This window comes from Bidens hawaiensis, unplaced genomic scaffold (assembly GCF_021521415.1).
Source record: "Bidens hawaiensis isolate Kalapana, Puna unplaced genomic scaffold, B.hawaiensis_p1.1 tig00027099_1, whole genome shotgun sequence".
NCBI classification, from domain to species: Eukaryota; Viridiplantae; Streptophyta; class Magnoliopsida; order Asterales; family Asteraceae; genus Bidens; species Bidens hawaiensis.
In genome coordinates, this window is record NW_027494375.1 from 78,645 (window position 1) to 100,467 (window position 21,823).

The 21,823-nt window shown below is 40.1% G+C and overlaps 2 protein-coding genes across 2 annotated transcripts; both read left to right on the top strand.

The window, feature by feature from the left end:
- The first annotated feature begins 866 nt into the window (after positions 1-866).
- Positions 867-1,694, top strand: LOC143574772 (uncharacterized). Its single transcript, XM_077059311.1, has 2 exons — positions 867-1,061; positions 1,320-1,694. The coding sequence occupies exons 1-2, from the start codon at positions 867-869 to the stop codon at positions 1,692-1,694; spliced, it is 570 nt and encodes a 189-aa protein (XP_076915426.1).
- Positions 1,695-2,680: 986 nt separating this feature from the next.
- LOC143574773 (uncharacterized) lies at positions 2,681-13,730 on the top strand. The gene is made up of 3 exons (XM_077059312.1): positions 2,681-2,937; positions 3,037-3,190; positions 12,969-13,730. The coding sequence occupies exons 1-3, from the start codon at positions 2,681-2,683 to the stop codon at positions 13,728-13,730; spliced, it is 1,173 nt and encodes a 390-aa protein (XP_076915427.1).
- The last annotated feature ends 8,093 nt before the right edge of the window (positions 13,731-21,823 follow it).

Consider the following 21,823-nt stretch of genomic DNA (forward strand, 5'->3'; position numbering starts at 1 on the left):
AAGCCCAGATCCTTTAGTCATGCTGCTACTCCTTTGGAAGCACGAAACTGGATAGCACACATTGAGAAGATCTTTGAAGTATTAGGAGTCGCGGATCAGTTTAAAGTCAGATTAGCCACCTACAAACTAGAAGATGATGCACAAACTTGGTGGGAAGGTTATAAGCAAGTCAAAGGAGGAGACACTTATGCTGCTACTCTTTCATGGGCTGACTTTTGTACTCTCTTTTATGAGAAGTATTTCTCTACAGCTGGCAGAGAATCCTACATAAGGGAGTATGCTGCTATACGACAGAGGGATGATGAACCAGCCTCAGAGTTTATGACTCGATTCTTAAGATTGGTTGGTCTTATTGGGAGCGCAGCAGGCTCAGCACAGGAGCATGCAGAAAAATGTAAATGGGCAGTCTGTGATTGCAGTCGAAAGTCAATCATGTTTAGACCTTACTGAGGTAGGAGATGCCATTAAAACCTTTGAATTCGAGAGGAAAGAATTCTTGTCTCGAACTGGGGAAAATAAGAAAAGAGATCGAGACGGGCAACCCAAGCAGGCTATGGTCCAATCATCCTCTACCGTTGCACAACATCAAGACCGTAGGGTTCATGCAAATCGAAACCTTGGCAACCAAGCACGTCCATGGCAACCTAAAACCCAAAACCAGAAAGCGCTCAGAATCAGATTCAGCCGTATACAGGACCAATCAGAGCTCAACCACTAAATCAATATGGAAGCCCGAACCAAACCACAAGCTCGCCATGTAACATTTGCGGCAAAAACATGGGGGCGTCTGTCATAGAGCTATGGGAGGATGTTTCAGATGTGGCTAGACGGGGCATATGATTAGAGATTGTCCGAAACCAGATACTATGAAAATTACAGGAGGAAAAGTTGCACCACCAAACACTAGGGGAAGAGTGTTCGCACTTTCTGCTACTGATGTTGCTAATGATCAAGGTACTGTATCCGGAACCCTTCAACTCGGTGAACGTAGTATCTATGTGTTATTTGATACGGGTGCAACACACTCTATAGTTTCTCTATCGTTTACTAAGTACCTTCTGGTTAGACCAACCCCGATATATCCCACTCTAACTATTTCCACTTCGATGGAGAATTCGATCGTAATCACTCGCGTTTATAGAGATTGTCCAATCCGTATTGAATCCGTCGTGTGTAACGCGGATCTATTTCCGATGCATATGTCTGACTTTGATGTTATCCTTGGAATGTATTGGTTAACCCGTCATCGTGTGACTATTGATTATTATTTTAAACGTGTCGTATTTGGTAATCTTAGTTGTCCTAAACTTGTCTATTAGGGTATTTTACCCCATAAGACTCTTAAGATTATTTCTATGCTCAAAGCTCGTAAGCTTATATCGCATGGTTGTGCTGGATTCTTAGCCTCGATTAAAGATACCTCTGTTATCCAAAAAAGAATTGATAGCCATCCTGTTGTTTGCGAGTACCCCGATGTATTTCCAGAAGAATTACCAGGACTACCACATGATTGTGAGATTGAGTTCACTATCGATTTAATCCCTGGCGCCGAACCGATTTCAAAAGAACCATACAGTATGGCTCCGTTAGAATTAACAGGAACTAAAGGAGCAATTGTTAGAATTTGGATTCATAAGACCAAGTGTCTCACCATGGGGTGCACCGGTCTTGTTCGTAAAGAAGACGGACTATAGCATGAGATTAAGTATTGACTACCGAGAGTTGAATAAGATTACCATTCGAAATTGGTACCCTCTACCTCGTATAGATGTCCTTTTTTACCAACTTCAAGGCGCTTAAGTTTTTCTCAAAAATTGATCTGAGGTCAGGTTATCATCAGCTGAAGATCAAGAAGGAGGATGTTCCTAAAACTGCTTTTCGTACTCACTATGGTCATTATGAATTTTTGGTTATGCCTTTTGGGCTAACCAATGCTCCTGCAGTTTTCATGGACTTGATGAACCGAGTATTTCACGAGTTCTTGGATAAATTCGTTATTGTTTTCATCGATGATATCTTGATATATTCTATAAGTAAAGAAGAACACGAAGAACACTTGCATAAAGTGCTTGCGACGTTGCGGAGAAAAAAGTTGTATGCAAAGTTTTCAAAATGCGGCTTTTGGCTCAACCAAGTTGCATTCCTTGGTCATATAGTATCCGCGGAAGGAATCAAGATGGACCCTGCCAAGATTGAGGCAATTACAAATTGTCCTAGACCCACTTCTGCCATGGAAGTTCGAAGTTTCTTAGGCCTAGCTGGCTGTTATCGAAGATTTGTAGAAGGATTTTCCGTCATTGCCTCACCCCTTACACAGTTGTTGAGGAAAGGAGTAAAATATTCCTGGAATGAGGAGCGAGAAAAGAGTTTTGAAGAATTAAAGAAATGACTCGTATCTGCTCCGATACTTACTCTGCCTCCTGGATCAGGAGGCTTCCAAATCTACAATGATGCTTCAAAGAAAGGACTTGGTTGCATGTTGATGCAACATGGTAAAGTTATTGCTTATGCCTCACGCCAGTTAAAGCCTTATGAAGTTAATTATCCGATGCATGACTTGGAGTTAGCCGCTGTAGTCTTCGTGTTGAAAATTTGGCGTCATTATCTCTACGGCGAGACTTGAGACATATTTACTGACCACAAAAGCCTCAAGTATATATTTACGCAAAAAGAGCTAAATATGAGGCAAAGAAGGTGGTTAGAACTCTTAAAAGACTATGACGCAAATATTCAGTACCATCCGGGAAAAGCTAATGTACTAGCCGACGCGTTGAGTAGAAAGAGTTTTGTTACCGTATCTTGTCTTCAAATCCACCCACGTATAATCTATGATCTGGATAGATTAGGTGTCGGTATTCAGGTTGGTGATTCTAACGGTTACCTAGCTAGAATGCAAATCGAACCTGGCCTAATCTCTCGGATTAAAGATGCACAGAGGTATGATGGCGAATTATGGGCGATAGTGCAAAACCTCGAGGTAGGAAAATAGTCAGAATTCCAAATGGATGAGCATGGTGTGATTTGGTGTGGAAAAAGATTGTGTGTGCAAGACGATTATGCTCTTCGTGAGTTGTTACTAGCTGAGGCTCATAGCTCACCATTCTCTATTAATCTGGGATCTACGAAGATGTATCGAGACTTACGTCAAAACTTTTGGTGGAGTGGCATGAAGGAGGACGTTGCTAGATACGTAAGTAGATGTCTCACTTGTCAACAAGTAAAGATTGAGCACCAGCGTGCTAGTGGTTTATTGTTGTAACACCCCGACCAAAGGCGGATTATACATCGGGGCGCCACATATTGCTTCATTACTCGCGACACTATTGGTGTCAATATTTATTAATACACATTTTATCGCGCACGCGCAGCGGGGAAAATAAAGAACATAAATCAAACATAAATCAATATATTATAAATTATAACATTCAAACAACATTAACTTGTCTTGATACATTTTAATTCTAGGTCCAAAAGTAAAAACGTCCTACGTGTCCACAAGCTCCAAAACAGCTACTGCAAACCTGAACATGTGTTAAAATAAACGTCAAACACTTGCGTGTTGGTGAGAAATCAAGTTTAATAGATAATCATAGATAATCACAGTAAATCTGCGCGCAACACGTGTATGTCTAGAGTTTAACAAGGGTGTAATCAGATTGTGATCAAGCCTAAGATAGTTCATAGATCATAGTTCAATCCATGCTCCCAATTGAGCATAAAAACGAGAAAACATCTGTGCAAGTGTAAACAAAGAAAACCGTAAACGATAGGTCTCCCGTGTTCAACTAATGGTACCAACGGAACTGCGGAATAGGCCGAACAAAGCGGTTAATGATACACACATACAAATAAACAGCCAAGTAAACGTCCTCAACACATGGGATACTGCGCGACTAAAGTTCATAAACAAGTTTAAGACTCAAGTTTTGTATGAACACATGAACATCCCAAAATATTTAAAAGCAAAAAGGGATTAGGTACGAGATTACTCACTTGATAAAGATGCGATGATAGATAAAGCAAGAACCAACTTTAAACAAGCACAAGTTAACCTATAAACAAGATTATTGTTTTAATGATTGGTTTTAAGTCTTGATTATAAGTTAGCATAATTAATAAGTAAACTATAATATATATTACCGGAAAAGCAGGAAGAACAAGGAGGAAGACGGAGGCAGAGAGGAAGAAGGCAGAGAGAGCAAGGAGCAAGAGAACAGGAGAGATTAAGTGTTTTGTGTGTGATGTGTTAAGAAAATATTATTATTATATATAGGAAAACCCTAGGAGACACAAATCCAGAAAAAGGGGAAAAGATCTTTAACAGGATCAAGCAAAAGATATCAAAAAGCATAAGAATCCAAAAAGCAAAAGATATGGAAGATATGGCAGCTGCAGAGGCAAGATAAAGCTGACAGGGAACAGTAAAAAGCATGGGCGGATCAGATAAAGGTACTGGTCAAGCATGGCAAAAGCAGATCTCAAAAGATAATGTCAGTCGCTTTTTCTGCCAACCAATGGGGTTGGTGCGCATGCTGCGCCGAAAGTAACTTTTCAGACATAAAGCAGATTCGGTCAACATCACAAAAGATAAGACAACTCAAAAGCAACGGCTAGATTAAACAGGAGAAAACTCAAAGGGTTTAGCGCGAGAAGGTTTGAGCGCGAAGGCAGACACAGAAGGTCAAGAGAGCGCGAGCGCGAAGGCAGACAGAACCAACCTTAACGCGTCGCGGAAAGAACTACATTTCTAAGCGCGCCGCGGGAAGAATCACATTTCTTAGCGCGCCGCGGGAGGAACTAAAATTCCTAGCGCGCCGCGGGAAGAACTATAATTCTTCGCGCGTCGAGGGATGAACTACGATTCTTAGCGCGCTGCGAGAAGAACTACAATCCTTAGCGCGTCGCGGGAAGAACTACCGTTCTTAGCGCGCTGCGAGAAGAATTACAATTCTTAGCGCGCTGCGAGAAGAGTTCGTCTCGCGTATCGCTGAAACAGGTGGTCTTCACGCAGGATTCCTTGTAAGGGGTCTGGCGCGTGGAGCTGCGCAGACAACCTTAGGCGGGAAGGAACAAAGGACAAGCAAAGAGTTAGAAGAAAAGGAGGGAAACAAGGCGTAAGGGCGGGACGGCGACAAGAGGGAAAAGAAGGCGGAAAGAGAGAAGGAAGAGGCGGGAAGGAAAATATATATTATTATTAAAAGTAAAATATAAGTATAAATAAATATTAAATCATAAAAGAGAGAGATCGGGTCAGAGAAACGGGTACCTGGGTCGGGTCGGATCGGGGCAGATGTCACAGTCTCCCCTACTTTAAGAAATTTCGTCCCGAAATTTATCTCGAAGTAGGTTGCGCAGAGAACAGGTGCGGGTACTTGATCTTCATCTGATCTTCCCTTTCCCATGTAAACTCGGCTCCGCGCTTGGACTCCCAGCGAACTTTCACGATAGGGATATGACTGCGCTTGGTTTGCTTTACCTCGCGATCCATAATCTCAACAGGCTTCTCAACGAAATGCATAGATTCATCAACTTGAACTTCATCAAGTGGAATGTGAAGGTTCTCGTCAGTTAAACACTTCTTGAGATTGGATACATGGAACGTTGGATGCACATTACTGAGCGCGGGCGGCAGGTCAAGTCTGTAGGCAACTTTTCCCACACGCGCGAGAATCTTGAATGGACCAACATAACGAGGAGCAAGCTTACCTTTCTTCCCAAAGCGGACAACACCCTTCCAGGGCGACACTTTGAGGAGAACAAGATCACCAACTTGAAATTCGAGAGGCTTCCGCCTACGATCTGCGTAACTCTTCTGTCGGCTTCTGGCAGTCAGCAGATGATCACGGATCTTGGCGATTTTATCGGTTGTCTCTTGAACAAGTTCGGGTCCTGTGATTTGAGCTTCTCCCACTTCGCTCCAACAAATCGGGGAGCGGCACTTACGACCGTAAAGTGCTTCAAATGGGGCCATACCAATACTGGAATGATAGCTGTTATTATAAGAGAACTCGATCAAAGGCAGGTGTGAATCCCAATTACCTCCAAAATCAAGAACACAAGATCGGAGCATATCCTCAAGAGTTTGAATAGTTCGCTCAGACTGACCGTCAGTCTGAGGATGATATGCCGTACTCATGTCCAAGCGAGTTCCTAGCGCAGATTGGAGAGATTTCCAAAAGCGAGATATAAAACGGCCATCGCGATCGGATATGATGCTCAAAGGAGTACCATGGCGGCAGACGATTTCCTTGACATAAAGCTGCGCGAGTTGCTCAACACGGTAGTTTTCACGAATGGGCAGAAAGTGAGCAGACTTAGTCAATCGATCCACTATTACCCAAATGCTATCATGTTTGCTTGCTGTCAAAGGTAACTTGGTAATAAAGTCCATTGCTATACCTTCCCATTTCCACGTAGGAATTTCTGGTTGTTCGAGCAAACCAGATGGGCGTTGGTGTTCAGCTTTCACTTTAGAGCAAGTCAGACATTTAGCTACGAACACAGCAATATCCTTTTTCATACCGGGCCACCAATAAGTAATGCGCAAATCCTTGTACATCTTATCAGTGCCAGGATGAATAGAATACCGAGATTTGTGCGCTTCACTCAGGATATCAGCGCGAAGATTCTCATCACAAGGGATCCAGATGCGATTGAGATAGCAGAGAATTCCACTCAGATTAGGGACAAAGAGTGCTTCCGCGCCACACGCTAACTCGGCGCGAAGGTTACCATTACTGATGGATGCGCGCTGCGCGTCACGAATACGCGATTCAAGGTTGCTTTGAATCGGCGCGAAGTGAAGATGCGTGCGCGGCAAAATACAGTTAAGCTGGCAGGGTTTTCGGCTGAGCGCATCGGCTACCACATTAGCCTTACCAGGATGATACCGGATCTCACAATCGTAATCGCTGATGAGTTCGTTCCATCGGCGTTGCCTCATGTTAAGTTCCTTTTGATCAAAGATATGCTGAAGGCTTTTATGGTCAGTGTAGAGGATACACTTAGTACCATAAAGGTAGTGTCTCCAGATCTTCAAGGCAAAAACAACTGCACCAAGCTCGAGGTCGTGAGTTGTATAATTCTTTTCATGAACCTTGAGTTGCCTTGATGCGTAAGCGATAACCTTGCCTCGTTGCATAAGAACACAACCGAGACCTTGGTTGGATGCATCGCAATACACGACAAAATCATCATTACCCTCAGGTAGTGCAAGAACAGGAGCTTCACACAACAAACGCTTGAGCGTTAGAAAGGCTTCTTCTTGCTTCGAGCCCCAAATATACGGTTTACCTTTGTGCGTCAGAGCTGTTAAAGGCAAAGCGATCTTCGAGAAGTTCGAAATGAAGCGCCGGTAATAACCAGCTAAGCCCAGAAAAGAACGGATCTCGGAAGGAGAGGATGGCGTAATCCAGTTCTTGATTGCTTCAATCTTGGATGGGTCGACATGAATACCCATCTTGTTTACAACATGACCAAGAAACTGTACTTCATCGGACCAAAATTCACACTTGGAAAGCTTAGCATAGAGTTGCTCGGCTCTAAGCTTTTGCAATACCAATCGGAGATGTTGCTCATGCTCGGTCTTGGTCTTAGAATACACCAGAACATCATCGATAAACACGATCACGAATTTATCCAAGAAAGGCCTACACACCCGATTCATAAGATCCATGAAAACGGCGGGTGCGTTGGTTAGACCGAAGGACATGACCAAGAATTCAAAATGGCCATAACGAGTTCGAAAAGCAGTCTTCGGAACATCTTCATCGCGGATACGCAACTGATGATAACCAGAGCGGAGATCAATCTTCGAGAAACAAGAGGCACCTTGGAGTTGATCAAAGAGGTCGTCAATACGCGGTAAGGGATACCGGTTCTTAATGGTGAGTTTGTTCAACTCGCGGTAATCAATACACATGCGAAACGATCCATCTTTCTTTTTAACGAACAACACCGGAGCACCCCAGGGCGAAGAGCTAGGGCGAATGAATCCTTTAGCAGTCAACTCTTGAAGTTGGCTGGCCAATTCTTGCATCTCAGCGGGTGCAAGACGATAAGGAGATTTAGCCACGGGGGAAGCACCAGGGACAAGATCAATACGGAACTCGACTTCACGAGCGGGAGGGATACCAGGAAGATCATCAGGAAAAACTTCAGGAAAATCACGCACAACAGGGATATCGCGAAGCTTCTTTCCTTCATCGGGTTTAACCACATGGGCTAGAAATGCAATACACTTCTTCCGCATGAGTCTTTGGGCTTCGGCGCAAGACATAAGTTTAAGACCACTGGAGGGTTTTTCGCCGTAGATATGAAGATCACCATTTTCCCGAGGTATGCGAATCAATTTCTTGGCGCAAATAACTTCGGCGCGATTCTTCGAGAGCCAGTCCATACCAATGATAACATCAAAGCTTCCAAGAGGCATAGGGATGAGGTCGATCAGAAAATCGTTTTCGTTAAGGTTAAGCGTGCAATCTTTAACTACCGAGTTTATTAAAACAGTTTCGCCATTAGCCAATTCAACTGAAAAATCTTCTTTTAAGTTATCGCGCGGTCGCGCAAGCTTCCGCTCAAAGGCGCGAGAGATAAAACTTCTATCGGCGCCAGTATCAAAAAGCATAGATGCATAAAATCCGTTAAGCAAAAATGTACCATTAACTACGTCGTTATTCGCTTGCGCTTGGTGCGCGGTTATGTTAAAAGCTCGTCCACGCGTCACTTGGTTTGAAATCTGGTTCACCGGATTCGCTTGTGTAATCTGAACTTGTAGCCTTGGGCACGCGTTCCGGAAATGACTTGGATCACCGCAGTTAAAGCACGATCTGGGTCGTGGGTTTTGGTAAGTTGGCTGTGGGTTCTGCGGGTAGGCTGGTGGTGTTGGCGCAATCGGATTGGAGGGAGGGGTTCTACAGTACTCAACGGAGTGACCTACGCGGCCACATCGGTTACATTGTCGACACGGGACTTGAGGTGGGTGATGAAGTCTACAGGTTGGGCAAAAGGGTTGGTTTCCTGTGTAAGGTTTCTTAGTTGGCGGGGCAGGAAGTGCTGGATTGGTTAAGGCATAGTTGTGGACTACAGGAGGTGCTGGGTAGGTTGACAGTGGGTTAGGCGCGTAAACTGGTTGATAAATTGGTTGCTGGACAATGGGCGGGTTGGTAAGCGCATAGGCTTGTCTGCGCCTACGTTTCTGGTTATGGTTTGAGGGTTCTGGTTTGGTTTCTGTTGGTTCAGGGACAGTCTTGGTGGGTTTGGTCTTCTCAGTTCCCCGCAGGAACAAGGTTCCTGTTCTGACATGGTTGTCGCTGAGCACAGCGGCCAATTCGATGGCGTCAGAGAGGGTTACTGGGTTTCTGGCCCATACAGAATCTTGAATTTCCATGGGGAGACCCCCAAGGAATTTCTCGATTGCTCGGCGTGAAGGGGTAACAAGGTGAGGGACCAGTAAGCTTAGCTCGTGGAAGCGCGTCGCGTACTCGCGCGCTTCGCCACTGTATTGCTTCAAGTTCCAGAATTCTTCCTCCAGGCGCTTAACTTCGTTGGGAGGGCAGAATTCTCGCGTAAGAATTTCCTTGAATTCCTCCCATGTCATGCTAGAAGCAGCCTCTGCGCCACGCGCATGAGCTACTCCATTCCACCATGTAAGCGCTCTGGATTCCAGGACACTGGAAGCATATAGGGTTCGTCTGTCTGAGGGGCATTGGGTATGGAGGAAAGTGTTTTCAATCTTCTCAAGCCATTGGAGCATCACGGTGGCTCCTTCAAGACCTGTGAACTTCGGAGGGTTACCCGCATTAAAGGACTTAATGTTATAACTGGAGGTATTAGCATTGTTTTGGCTCAAAGCTTGGGCTATTGCGGCGGCCATTTCCTGGGAACGTTGCTGTCTACGCACGCGCGAGGCTTCTCTTCTCTGAAATCGGCGAGATAGCGGAGGCATTCTATAAAAGTTTTAATTTTAGTTAATATCTTGGTTTTTATCGCAAAGTTTAACTTTATAAAGCTTGGTTTCGCAGAGTTAGATACTATCAAAAGTTAAAGTAAAATAAATGATCCTAAATGCAGACTTTAATAAAGGTAACAAATTCGAATCAAGAATCGACAATTCACGTATCACCGTGACTTTCCGAGTTCTCAATTTAAAATAGCTAGTAAACGGGTATTGGAGATTGACGATTCATGTATCACCATGACTTTCCAATCTTCAATATAAAATATACAAGAAAATGAGTATTGGAGGTTGACAATTCATGTATCACCATGACTTTTCAAGTCTCCAACCTCAGAACATAATCGTAAATGGAAATTGAAAATCAACTATTCATGTATCACCATGACTTTTCGGATTTTCAGCCCCAACAAACGAATATGTAAGTAAAATCAATAAAATCGAAATTCAACAAAAATCGAAATATCGCGAAATAAAACATAAAATCATATACTGCGCAAGCGCGAGCATATTCATAAATAACGAGTAATTAACAATAAGCGCGCAAACATGAGATTTCTCTCATGCGCGAGAAGGGACTCTTAGGTATTCTAGGCCGTTACGTCTAACCACCTATCCTAAAGTCAACGGGCTCTGATACCAATCTGTAACACCCCGACCAAAGGCGGATTATACATCGGGGCGCCACATATTGCTTCATTACTCGCGACACTATTGGTGTCAATATTTATTAATACACATTTTATCGCGCACGCGCAGCGGGGAAAATAAAGAACATAAATCAAACATAAATCAATATATTATAAATTATAACATTCAAACAACATTAACTTGTCTTGATACATTTTAATTCTAGGTCCAAAAGTAAAAACGTCCTACGTGTCCACAAGCTCCAAAACAGCTACTGCAAACCTGAACATGTGTTAAAATAAACGTCAAACACTTGCGTGTTGGTGAGAAATCAAGTTTAATAGATAATCATAGATAATCACAGTAAATCTGCGCGCAACACGTGTATGTCTAGAGTTTAACAAGGGTGTAATCAGATTGTGATCAAGCCTAAGATAGTTCATAGATCATAGTTCAATCCATGCTCCCAATTGAGCATAAAAACGAGAAAACATCTGTGCAAGTGTAAACAAAGAAAACCGTAAACGATAGGTCTCCCGTGTTCAACTAATGGTACCAACGGAACTGCGGAATAGGCCGAACAAAGCGGTTAATGATACACACATACAAATAAACAGCCAAGTAAACGTCCTCAACACATGGGATACTGCGCGACTAAAGTTCATAAACAAGTTTAAGACTCAAGTTTTGTATGAACACATGAACATCCCAAAATATTTAAAAGCAAAAAGGGATTAGGTACGAGATTACTCACTTGATAAAGATGCGATGATAGATAAAGCAAGAACCAACTTTAAACAAGCACAAGTTAACCTATAAACAAGATTATTGTTTTAATGATTGGTTTTAAGTCTTGATTATAAGTTAGCATAATTAATAAGTAAACTATAATATATATTACCGGAAAAGCAGGAAGAACAAGGAGGAAGACGGAGGCAGAGAGGAAGAAGGCAGAGAGAGCAAGGAGCAAGAGAACAGGAGAGATTAAGTGTTTTGTGTGTGATGTGTTAAGAAAATATTATTATTATATATAGGAAAACCCTAGGAGACACAAATCCAGAAAAAGGGGAAAAGATCTTTAACAGGATCAAGCAAAAGATATCAAAAAGCATAAGAATCCAAAAAGCAAAAGATATGGAAGATATGGCAGCTGCAGAGGCAAGATAAAGCTGACAGGGAACAGTAAAAAGCATGGGCGGATCAGATAAAGGTACTGGTCAAGCATGGCAAAAGCAGATCTCAAAAGATAATGTCAGTCGCTTTTTCTGCCAACCAATGGGGTTGGTGCGCATGCTGCGCCGAAAGTAACTTTTCAGACATAAAGCAGATTCGGTCAACATCACAAAAGATAAGACAACTCAAAAGCAACGGCTAGATTAAACAGGAGAAAACTCAAAGGGTTTAGCGCGAGAAGGTTTGAGCGCGAAGGCAGACACAGAAGGTCAAGAGAGCGCGAGCGCGAAGGCAGACAGAACCAACCTTAACGCGTCGCGGAAAGAACTACATTTCTAAGCGCGCCGCGGGAAGAATCACATTTCTTAGCGCGCCGCGGGAGGAACTAAAATTCCTAGCGCGCCGCGGGAAGAACTATAATTCTTCGCGCGTCGAGGGATGAACTACGATTCTTAGCGCGCTGCGAGAAGAACTACAATCCTTAGCGCGTCGCGGGAAGAACTACCGTTCTTAGCGCGCTGCGAGAAGAATTACAATTCTTAGCGCGCTGCGAGAAGAGTTCGTCTCGCGTATCGCTGAAACAGGTGGTCTTCACGCAGGATTCCTTGTAAGGGGTCTGGCGCGTGGAGCTGCGCAGACAACCTTAGGCGGGAAGGAACAAAGGACAAGCAAAGAGTTAGAAGAAAAAGAGGGAAACAAGGCGTAAGGGCGGGACGGCGACAAGAGGGAAAAGAAGGCGGAAAGAGAGAAGGAAGAGGCGGGAAGGAAAATATATATTATTATTAAAAGTAAAATATAAGTATAAATAAATATTAAATCATAAAAGAGAGAGATCGGGTCAGAGAAACGGGTACCTGGGTCGGGTCGGATCGGGGCAGATGTCACAATTGTAGCCGTTGGAAATTCCCGTATGGAAGTGGGATGAGATTTCGATGGATTTTGTTACGGGTTTGCCGAAGACCTTTAAGAAGAACGATACTATATGGGTAATTGTTGACAGACTATCTAAATCAGCACACTTCTTACCTATTCAAGAACGATTTTCGGTGAGTAAGTTATCCGAAGTATTCCTTCAGGAAATTATTCGACTTCATGGTACTCCATCTTCGATCGTTTCGGATAGAGATCCACGATTCACTTCGCGTTTTGGAAAGGCTTCCAAGCAGCTTGGGGCACACGTTTAAAATTTAGTACCACTTTCTATCCACAGATAGACGGTCAATCAGAGCGCACAATTCATACTTTAGAAGATATGCTTCGTGCTTGTGAACTTGAGTGGACGGGTAACTGGGACGAATATTTATGCCTTGTTGAGTTTGCTTACAACAATTTTTGGCAAGCAAGCGTTGGCATGGCTCCATTCGAGCTCTTATACGGTAGAAAGTGTCAAGCCCCAACATGTTGGGAAGAAATAGGAGAAAAGATCATTGAAGGACCCGAGTTAGTCCAAATTACAAACGAAAAAGTCACTATTGCTCGAGAAAAGCTTAAAGAAGCTCAAAGCCGACAAAAGAGTTATGCAGATCAGCACCGGCGGGCACTCGAATTTCAAGTCGGCGATCATGTGTTTTTAAAAGTATCACCTTGTCGTGGTGTTCGTAGATTCGGTATAAAGGGAAAACTTAGCCCTCGTTATATCGGGCCATTTGAGATTCTCGAGAGAATTGGAGAAGTTTCGTATCGTTTGGCATTACCGCCACAACTTTCACATGTTCATAACGTGTTTCATGTGTCCTTGTTGAGAGGATATAATTACCATCTGCTTCAGATTATTAGTTATCCATTACATAGGATCCATGAAGATCTCTCGTATGTTGAGGAACCGGAAGCAATTCTGGATCGACAAGAAAGAGTTATGCGTAGAAAAGTAATTCCTTTTGTTAAGGTTCTCTGGAAGAACCACTCCGAGCGTGAAGCTACATGGGAAACTGAAGAGTCAGTTCGTTCCGCATATCCGAATATCTTCGAATGATAAAACCTTTAGTCCAGGTAACTGTGAACCCTACCTCCGATCTGTGACATTTTCTAAACTATGTGGATATTTTAAATTCTATACACTACTTATGTGATTATATATACTCTGATCTGTCTCTAAACTATGGTATGAGTATCGATAGTTGCTCTATTATCTGGTCCGTTCTCCGTCAACTTCGCTATGGCATTAAGATACATTCTAGTAAAGCTATTAGGGCATGGTTGTAAGGTAATTGACAATTACGGACGCGTGGTAATTGTAAATTACAAGTACAAATATGCACTAATGGGATTCTTAATTTGTAGATTGTGGCTAACCTTTGTCTCTATTGTGAAATTGACGTTTATGTCTCAGACTGGATCTGTATTTTGACCTATAAATTTCAAGGACGAAATTTCTTTTAGGGGGGTAGTAGTTGAAATATCCCAACTAAATATAAAATTATTTATGTGTGTGTATATATACATAGATAAAATAATATCAATAGAATGATAATAAAGAACATATCTATCTATATACATCAAGGAGAATAATAACAAAAACAAAAAAAATAAGTAGATAAATAAGTGGAGCAATATGTGTGTATTAGCATCCTACTCTATCTCAATAAGGTAAAAATTTTTAAATAAATATGCAATAGTAAATGAATAAAAAAAATGGATATACAAATTAATTAAAATATAAACACAAACAATAATAGTATATGACCACACCTTTCAAAAGTTTCACACTCCATCTTTTGTAATTTTCTTTCAGACAAAGTGTAAGTACACCCTCAAAAGTCAAACTAATAATAACAAATAATACTCCTTCAACACTTAATGTATCATTATATTTTACTTTTCTTATACGCACATGAAAATGGTGCAGATATCACCACCGTCACAACACCACTGTTTAAACATAATTTTCTTTGTGGAACTCCATGCCTCCATCACCATCCTTTCACTGTTTTTCTACATATTTTCTTCAGCCCTTCAGTATAAATTTGATCTAGCACCATCAAGTAATTAAACACTCTCTCACTAGTTGTCACCGACAACCTACAACCAGCCCCTTTACAACAAGTAAAAACCAAACCCATTTTGTCTCCGGGTCACTTTGCGCCGCTACCCACGGTTCACCATTGAACACTTTTGTGTGACCAAGACGAGCGTAAGGTTCAGCCATTTTCATTACATATACACACCACCATTAATCTCCTCCGCGCTCTTGCCACCTAACCCGACCACTAAAAGCATCAAAACAGACCTTTGTCACTACTCACGTTTTCCGACAAGAGCTTCGGCACCAAAAACCTTTTCGTCGTGGGAAAAAAAACAAACGCCGCCACCATCCATCTCCTCCTCCTTCTAACACCCCTAAACGACCCTCAGACGAGTGAAAAACGTCACCGCCTCCGCCGTTCGCGTCTTTCCGGGAAGTATCTTCGCCACCGTATTGCGAGTCCAACCAAGGTAACCCAAACCAAAGCCTATAATAGTGTTCTAATTAATATTAAGGGTGAATTATAAAGCAAATAATTAGTTCACAGTGTGAGTCTCTAAGCTTAGGACTATAATTAGTTTGAATGGAGAAGAAGAACTAGATGAATTAGTTAATAAAAGAATTAACAATCTGAATAGTTAACATAAAATTGATATGTTGGACTGGTTAAGACTCCTCAGTCTCAAACGGCAAATCCAGGGTTCGAAACCTGCTGCACATGTTTTCTTTTTAATATTTAACAGCTTAATGTAACTAAATAGGTATCTGCGTATAACGTTATACACACAAATTGATTGTGGGTCTGCTGGTTAAGTTATTTATGTTGTAACATAAAGGTTTCAGGTTCAAAACCCTCTGGCAGCATTCATTTTCTTCCTTAACCACCCCTTTAATTGTTTTATTTAACTGTTTAATGAAATGATTTTGAATTCAAACCCCACTCATTACAAGCTATATATATATATACACACCTCGTTTTCATCCATAATCATTTTTTAACATTTAAATAGTATTCGTTAAAGTATATAAATAAGAGATATCGACCTCGTTAAATAATACTTATATTTTATTAAATCAAACAACTCTATGTTTTCATATATACATAAGATAAAATTCAATTTTAACTTGTTATAAACCGTACACGACCTTATGAGCTACATATATACGATGTAGGTTGATTAAAAGAGCGTCCCTTATATTTCAAATCTCTGTAAGATAACTAATCAGCAATCATGATACGGATCCTAACCCCCTCCCTATTGTTATCATATTCGATTGTTATAAACCTCGTTGATATTATATACCTCTGGAACTCCTAACGTATTGACACCTCGATTCATTTGGCCATCCGTTCGATTCATGTTCAAATTATGATTTGTTATTTGACTTGTTAGCATGCGATATACTTATAATTGAATTGTACTCGTTATCGCATATTCCGTGATTTATTAAGATATGAATTAATATTGTATAACTCAGATTATTTGTACTCTGTTACCTTAAGCACTCGCTTCCAGTGGAGTGTCCCACGGGCATAACATTGTGGCATCGATGTTATGTGCTCCTTCCTTGACGGAGAGATCAGTTCACGGAGTCTCTTAAATACAGGTGTGGTACATAGCTATTAGGAGGCGTATGGATATATCCTAGTTCAGATTTTCAGTTTCAGTTTCAGGAAATGGTTTTGGGTATGCCAACTTACGCCATTTCGGGTGATTGACATACAGGAGTGGCCCCCTGTATGTCGTCACATATTATCAGACTCAGTTATGCTTATGGGTACATCCGTATTATATGTTTCAGTTCAGTTATTTCAGTTATATAATTTTAATCAGTTATATGTTATCATATCTTGTGATTCATTTGATTATTACTTGCTTTTGAGCCTTAATATTCCGTACTGGGCATTCGGCTCATTCCGTAAATCTTTTTACACTTCAGGTTCACAGGATACTTTGGGCGGGATCAAGAGAGAAGCTTAAACTTAGGAATAATGTGAGGATGTGTGTGAAGCTTATGTTATTTGGCTGATATGTATTTCGAACTTAGTATTTGAACTATCAGTAATGTCAACTTTTTACTCTAATGAAGTAATGGAATTATGTCTTTTGTCTCTGTATACCTCCGTACATTGTGACACGTCATCCTATCCGGGTTGGGGTGTTACAATATAAGTGTGTCCCAGTTCAAATTTGGTGATTGTTCGATAAACGGAGAATATTTGGCGAATTTATTACCGTTTATTAGCGTTTATTTGTGAAAAATAGTTAAACTTCTTGAAAAATTATGAATATTTCTTTTGAACTCAGAAATGTGATGGTAAGATCATTGTAAAATCTGGGATCATTTAGAGATATTTAAGAACAGTTTATGCAATTGCGTTTTTATCGGATTTTAACAGCCGAAAAATGCACAAAAGGGTATTTTGGACAAAGAATTAGGTTCTGAAAATTTTACAGTGGTTATGTTATGGTATTGTTACCACTCAGAAAAATTAACGGATTTTTTTGGAATCATTTGGTATAAACATGTTAATTATCGATTAATTATAACACATAAAATAAATTTTTATAAATAAATAACCAAGTATAAAAATTATGAAAATATTTTTATAAAACTCTACAGATTTTAACTTATTTTTACAAAATTCTCATAATTTATATAAAATTATATAAATAGTTATGATTATTTAAAGATTAAATTATGTATGTTTTAGCAAAACCGTCAGCATTACGTTTAACGAACTGACCGGTATATCAAAATGTCAAAAGTGGTCAAATATTATTTTATTAAGGAATTTGGTAAAAATTAAATTTTTACGAGATTTCCGGACAGTTTGGGTGGATTGTACACGTTTTGTACGATCAAACCCGTATGAAAACGGAAACGAACCCTACGACCAATCCAGATACTGAACCCCTAGATTTCTTTTATAAATCAAATCATTTTATCAAACAATATGTTTACTTAAGTTTGTGTGATATTACCTATTTTCGAAACGCGTAAACGATCAACTTGGCCAGGCACGGAAAACGGTGAAACTAAGCCAAATCTGATTTTAAACATTTCATTATGTACAACGTCACAATCTAAGACTACTGACACGATCTGGTCTAATAGCCATACACAGACTAGTTACACAGTCCGATTTAGTTTAAACATTGTACTAGTATTAACAGTATATACCGGTTATAGGATTCAAGCTATAATCGAAGCACACTAGCTACCGATACATATTACTAGTTCGAACTAAGATAAGGTCAGTTTCATAACCCAATTTCTAAATTGTTTTATGAACTTTTGTGGTGGAAAGAATGTTTACATATACTTATGTACTTGAAAACTTTTTATGATGTAAATTGTCTAAGTGCTAACACTTGAAAGGCCTCCCAATCGAGTGATTAAGTACGAGCCAAAGGCATGTGAATAGTACTATTGGTTTGATAAACCTAATTGACAGGGCCGAAGGGTATGCCAGTTTTTACAATTGCACATGACCATGCGAACCTTTTGTAACATTTTATGTGGTGTTAGACATAGTACATACTTGAGGCAAATAGAGCCAATGTCGGCATAGGAAGTGTGTGGGCAGTGGAGGCCACGTAATAGAAGCTGGTCGAGGATTAACGCGTGGCTTAGTATAATTACATCGCATACATAACATGAATACTGGTTTTGTTCAAACTTGTGAAACTCACCAACTCTTTGTAGTTGACACATTTTAACATGCTTTTTAGGTTAGCCGAAGTTGGAATAATTTGCTGATCTTCTTTGTGCTAAGAATGAGACTGACACGGTGTAGATAGACGCAAGTATACTAATAAAGAATAAATGGGCAGAAGAATCGGTTATGTGTATTTCATCTAGTTTGTAAGCTTAGTACAAAACAATTTAACATGAAGTAAATTAGTTTGTTAATTTTCTTTATACAATATGGTTGATACCAGAGGTGTCTGTTATATTCCCGTATTACGCTTCCACAATTACCCAGTCGGGGTGAGACACGAATCCTTGTCAATTCCCTTGAAATATGTCGAAATATATGAAAACCTCAAATTCGTAGAAAGACCTTTACAAATCGAAGATTCTAAAACAAATAAATTTAAGAGACGAAATCTAAAATTGGTCAAAGTTAAATGGGACTTCTGAAAAGCCCCTGAATACACTTGGGAGTTAGAATCCAAAATGAAAATAAAGTACCCCCACTTGTTCTAAGAAAGCGAATCTCTTGTACGAGATTCATTCTAAGGTGGGGAGGATGTAACATCACGAAAATATCGGATAAAAATGTCAAAATTTAAAGTACAAGTGCCAATCTTGAAAAATTTGCTTTCCTAGGTGATCGCGATATGCGATACCCAAGACACAACGCCATCGCGTATTGCGATGACGTGGTCTGACAAGCGACGACACGTGCCTTCACATGTCCCCACATGGCACCGGGTGTCTAGCCACGTGGCACACGTGGAAAGCATATTTGGTTACGCGACAAGCCTAGTCGCGATACGCGATGACCTCCAAGTAGGTCCATCGCGTATCGCTATATAATAAAATATAATATATAAATTAGTTAACCCATCGCGTATCGCGATGGGTCAGCTGACCAGGCCTATAATCAGGGCCATCAGCCCTCATTCTTTGATAACACTCAAATTATAACTATTTCTCTCACTAGAAAACCCACTCTCTCACTAACTCGATATGCGTGCCCCGACCCTCCTCGAACGTGTGCCCAAAACCGACGTTACCTCGAATTACATGCAATACACCGACTATGTTTCCTTGAAGTACGTGCCACCCGAGACGACCTGACACGTTACTTCTATGTACTTGCCAAAGAAGATTGACGACCTGCGAGAAGTTAGATTATCGATCTAGTAATAACAAAGGGTTATACACGAGATAGGTCCGATATAGCTAAAGAAATACTAATCGATCAGTGCAGTGAAGCTGGCCATTTGAAAAGGTGAATACGCCCCAAACTTTTATAACTTGTTTAATCGAGTCAAAGTAATCGCTGGCCCTCAAGCTGTTGTGTACGTTTGTTTAGATCCTTACATATGTGGTAGACGGTGGGCACACCACATCACACCTGTTTATATGCCTCCGCCACGATGGGCCGGACCTAAGTTATATTCGAGAGAGGGTAATAATGTGTATACTGATGGTAGCTAAGTAATCTCGAATGTTGCGGTGTTTGCTGAGCAGTTTCGAGTAGAGCTTAAGTTTATAATTGTGTTTACGTTTTAACTTGATTATTCCTAAGCCACGATAGACCGAGACCTAAGTTATGTCTCGAGGGGTAATTAAGTAAACAAAATATTTTATGTGTCAGCTTATTCACCAGCATGTGTTGATGACGTATTTTCAAATTGTTTTACAGGTAACGAATGATAGACGCGCTTGAAGAATCGAAGTCATTAATAGGCGATCTGATGGCTCAGATCATTTTTGTTAATTATTAATTTGAATGGTGGTTTATATAAACAATGAATATTTTGTAAATATTAAACGAGTATTTTAAAATCCCTCATTTTCATATTTAAATGTTATTATTTTAATCCACGCAAATATTTCCGCTTTAATCCATAACTCTGATTTAATTACAAAAAGAGTACCAACAGTTGGTCACACGCCTAGCCCAAGATGGGGGTGTGACACCCAATATCCTTAGTAAATGTCCATAGTAAAGAGATTTAATATTGCCATAAAAATCTCACAAAAATCTGTTTTAAGCTTGTAGGAATATGGGTCACTTTTTATATTAAAAGTAATACTAATAATAAAGATATTCTCATTATTAACATGAAAATTAAGTAGTACACATACCGTAATACAAACTAAAATAAATAATGAAAGAATATAACAATTATGTTAAATGATTCCAACCAAGCTCTTCAAAGGATAAAGTCTTCAATTTGTTCTTTAGCAACATCTTCTTGTAATCTCCTTGACAAGAACTTAAAAATATAGATTGTCAAACTTTTGCCACAACAATGTCTTCTTGTAGTCTCTTAGCTGCAACAATAAACAAACTAAATTTGATGATTGAGGCTGAGGCACATGTTAAAAATGCTTCCCTTAAAACAGATTTTGCGCCACTACATAATACAACGCGTTTGTCTCCTAGGGTACAACAGCCGAAGCATTTGGTACTGTTGGAGATGTCCACGCGCCCGAGGTTACATCAGGTAAATTGTAGTGTTATAACTTCTGGAAAAAATAAAATAAATGGTAGAGGAATCAAGTAGAAAAACTCCTCTCAAAGATTTCTTCTTCACTAATAAATCTTCATGTATGCATTCATTTTTCCTTAAAGTTTTTAGCTTGTATTTTTCCTAGCACCTTTCAATTGAGGCACATAGCCTATTATATATACTAAGAGTTTAAGAGTGAGTAAAGTCTCACTTAATTAGAAATTTAATAATAAAAAAAAAATAATCAATTGTCATCAAAAGGCTCTACTCTAAAGTTTCATGACAAAATAATTAGTTTAATACTAATTATTTTAATTAATCTCCATTCACCAAATTCTAATTTTCCAACAGAAGACGTGAACGTATAATACAAAATGAGATGGATGCTCATCATCTTGATGAACCTATCATTCGTAGATGTGGTTTATGTAATAGCACGAGTCATAACATATCCAATTGTCCCAACTCCTATCAGTGATTGTTTTTCTTACTTTTTGTATTTGTTATTTATGTATTTTTTTAGGGTGTGGTTGCATTGTTGTATGTGTAATATGTTATATAATGATGGGTGTTTTATTTATTACCATTTCGTAAAAGGGTTAGAAGTGACTTCTTGTGCCATTTAAATAAATAGGGATATTGGTTTTTAATACTCCTAACTTTCCCTCATTGGTAGATAACACTCCCAATTTTTGATTTGTCACCCACCACTCCTAACTTTCACCCTATTTTCCTGTACCACTCTCCGTCTAAATAAACACTAACCTCGTTAATGTTTTGGACTAAAAATGTCATTCGAATTAGTTGAGGGGGTAAAACAGAAATTTTATTTTTAACACACAACCTCCATTTCCGGCGACCTCATTTTTTCGGAGAATTTGAGTTTTCCGGCTATCTCGTCTTTTA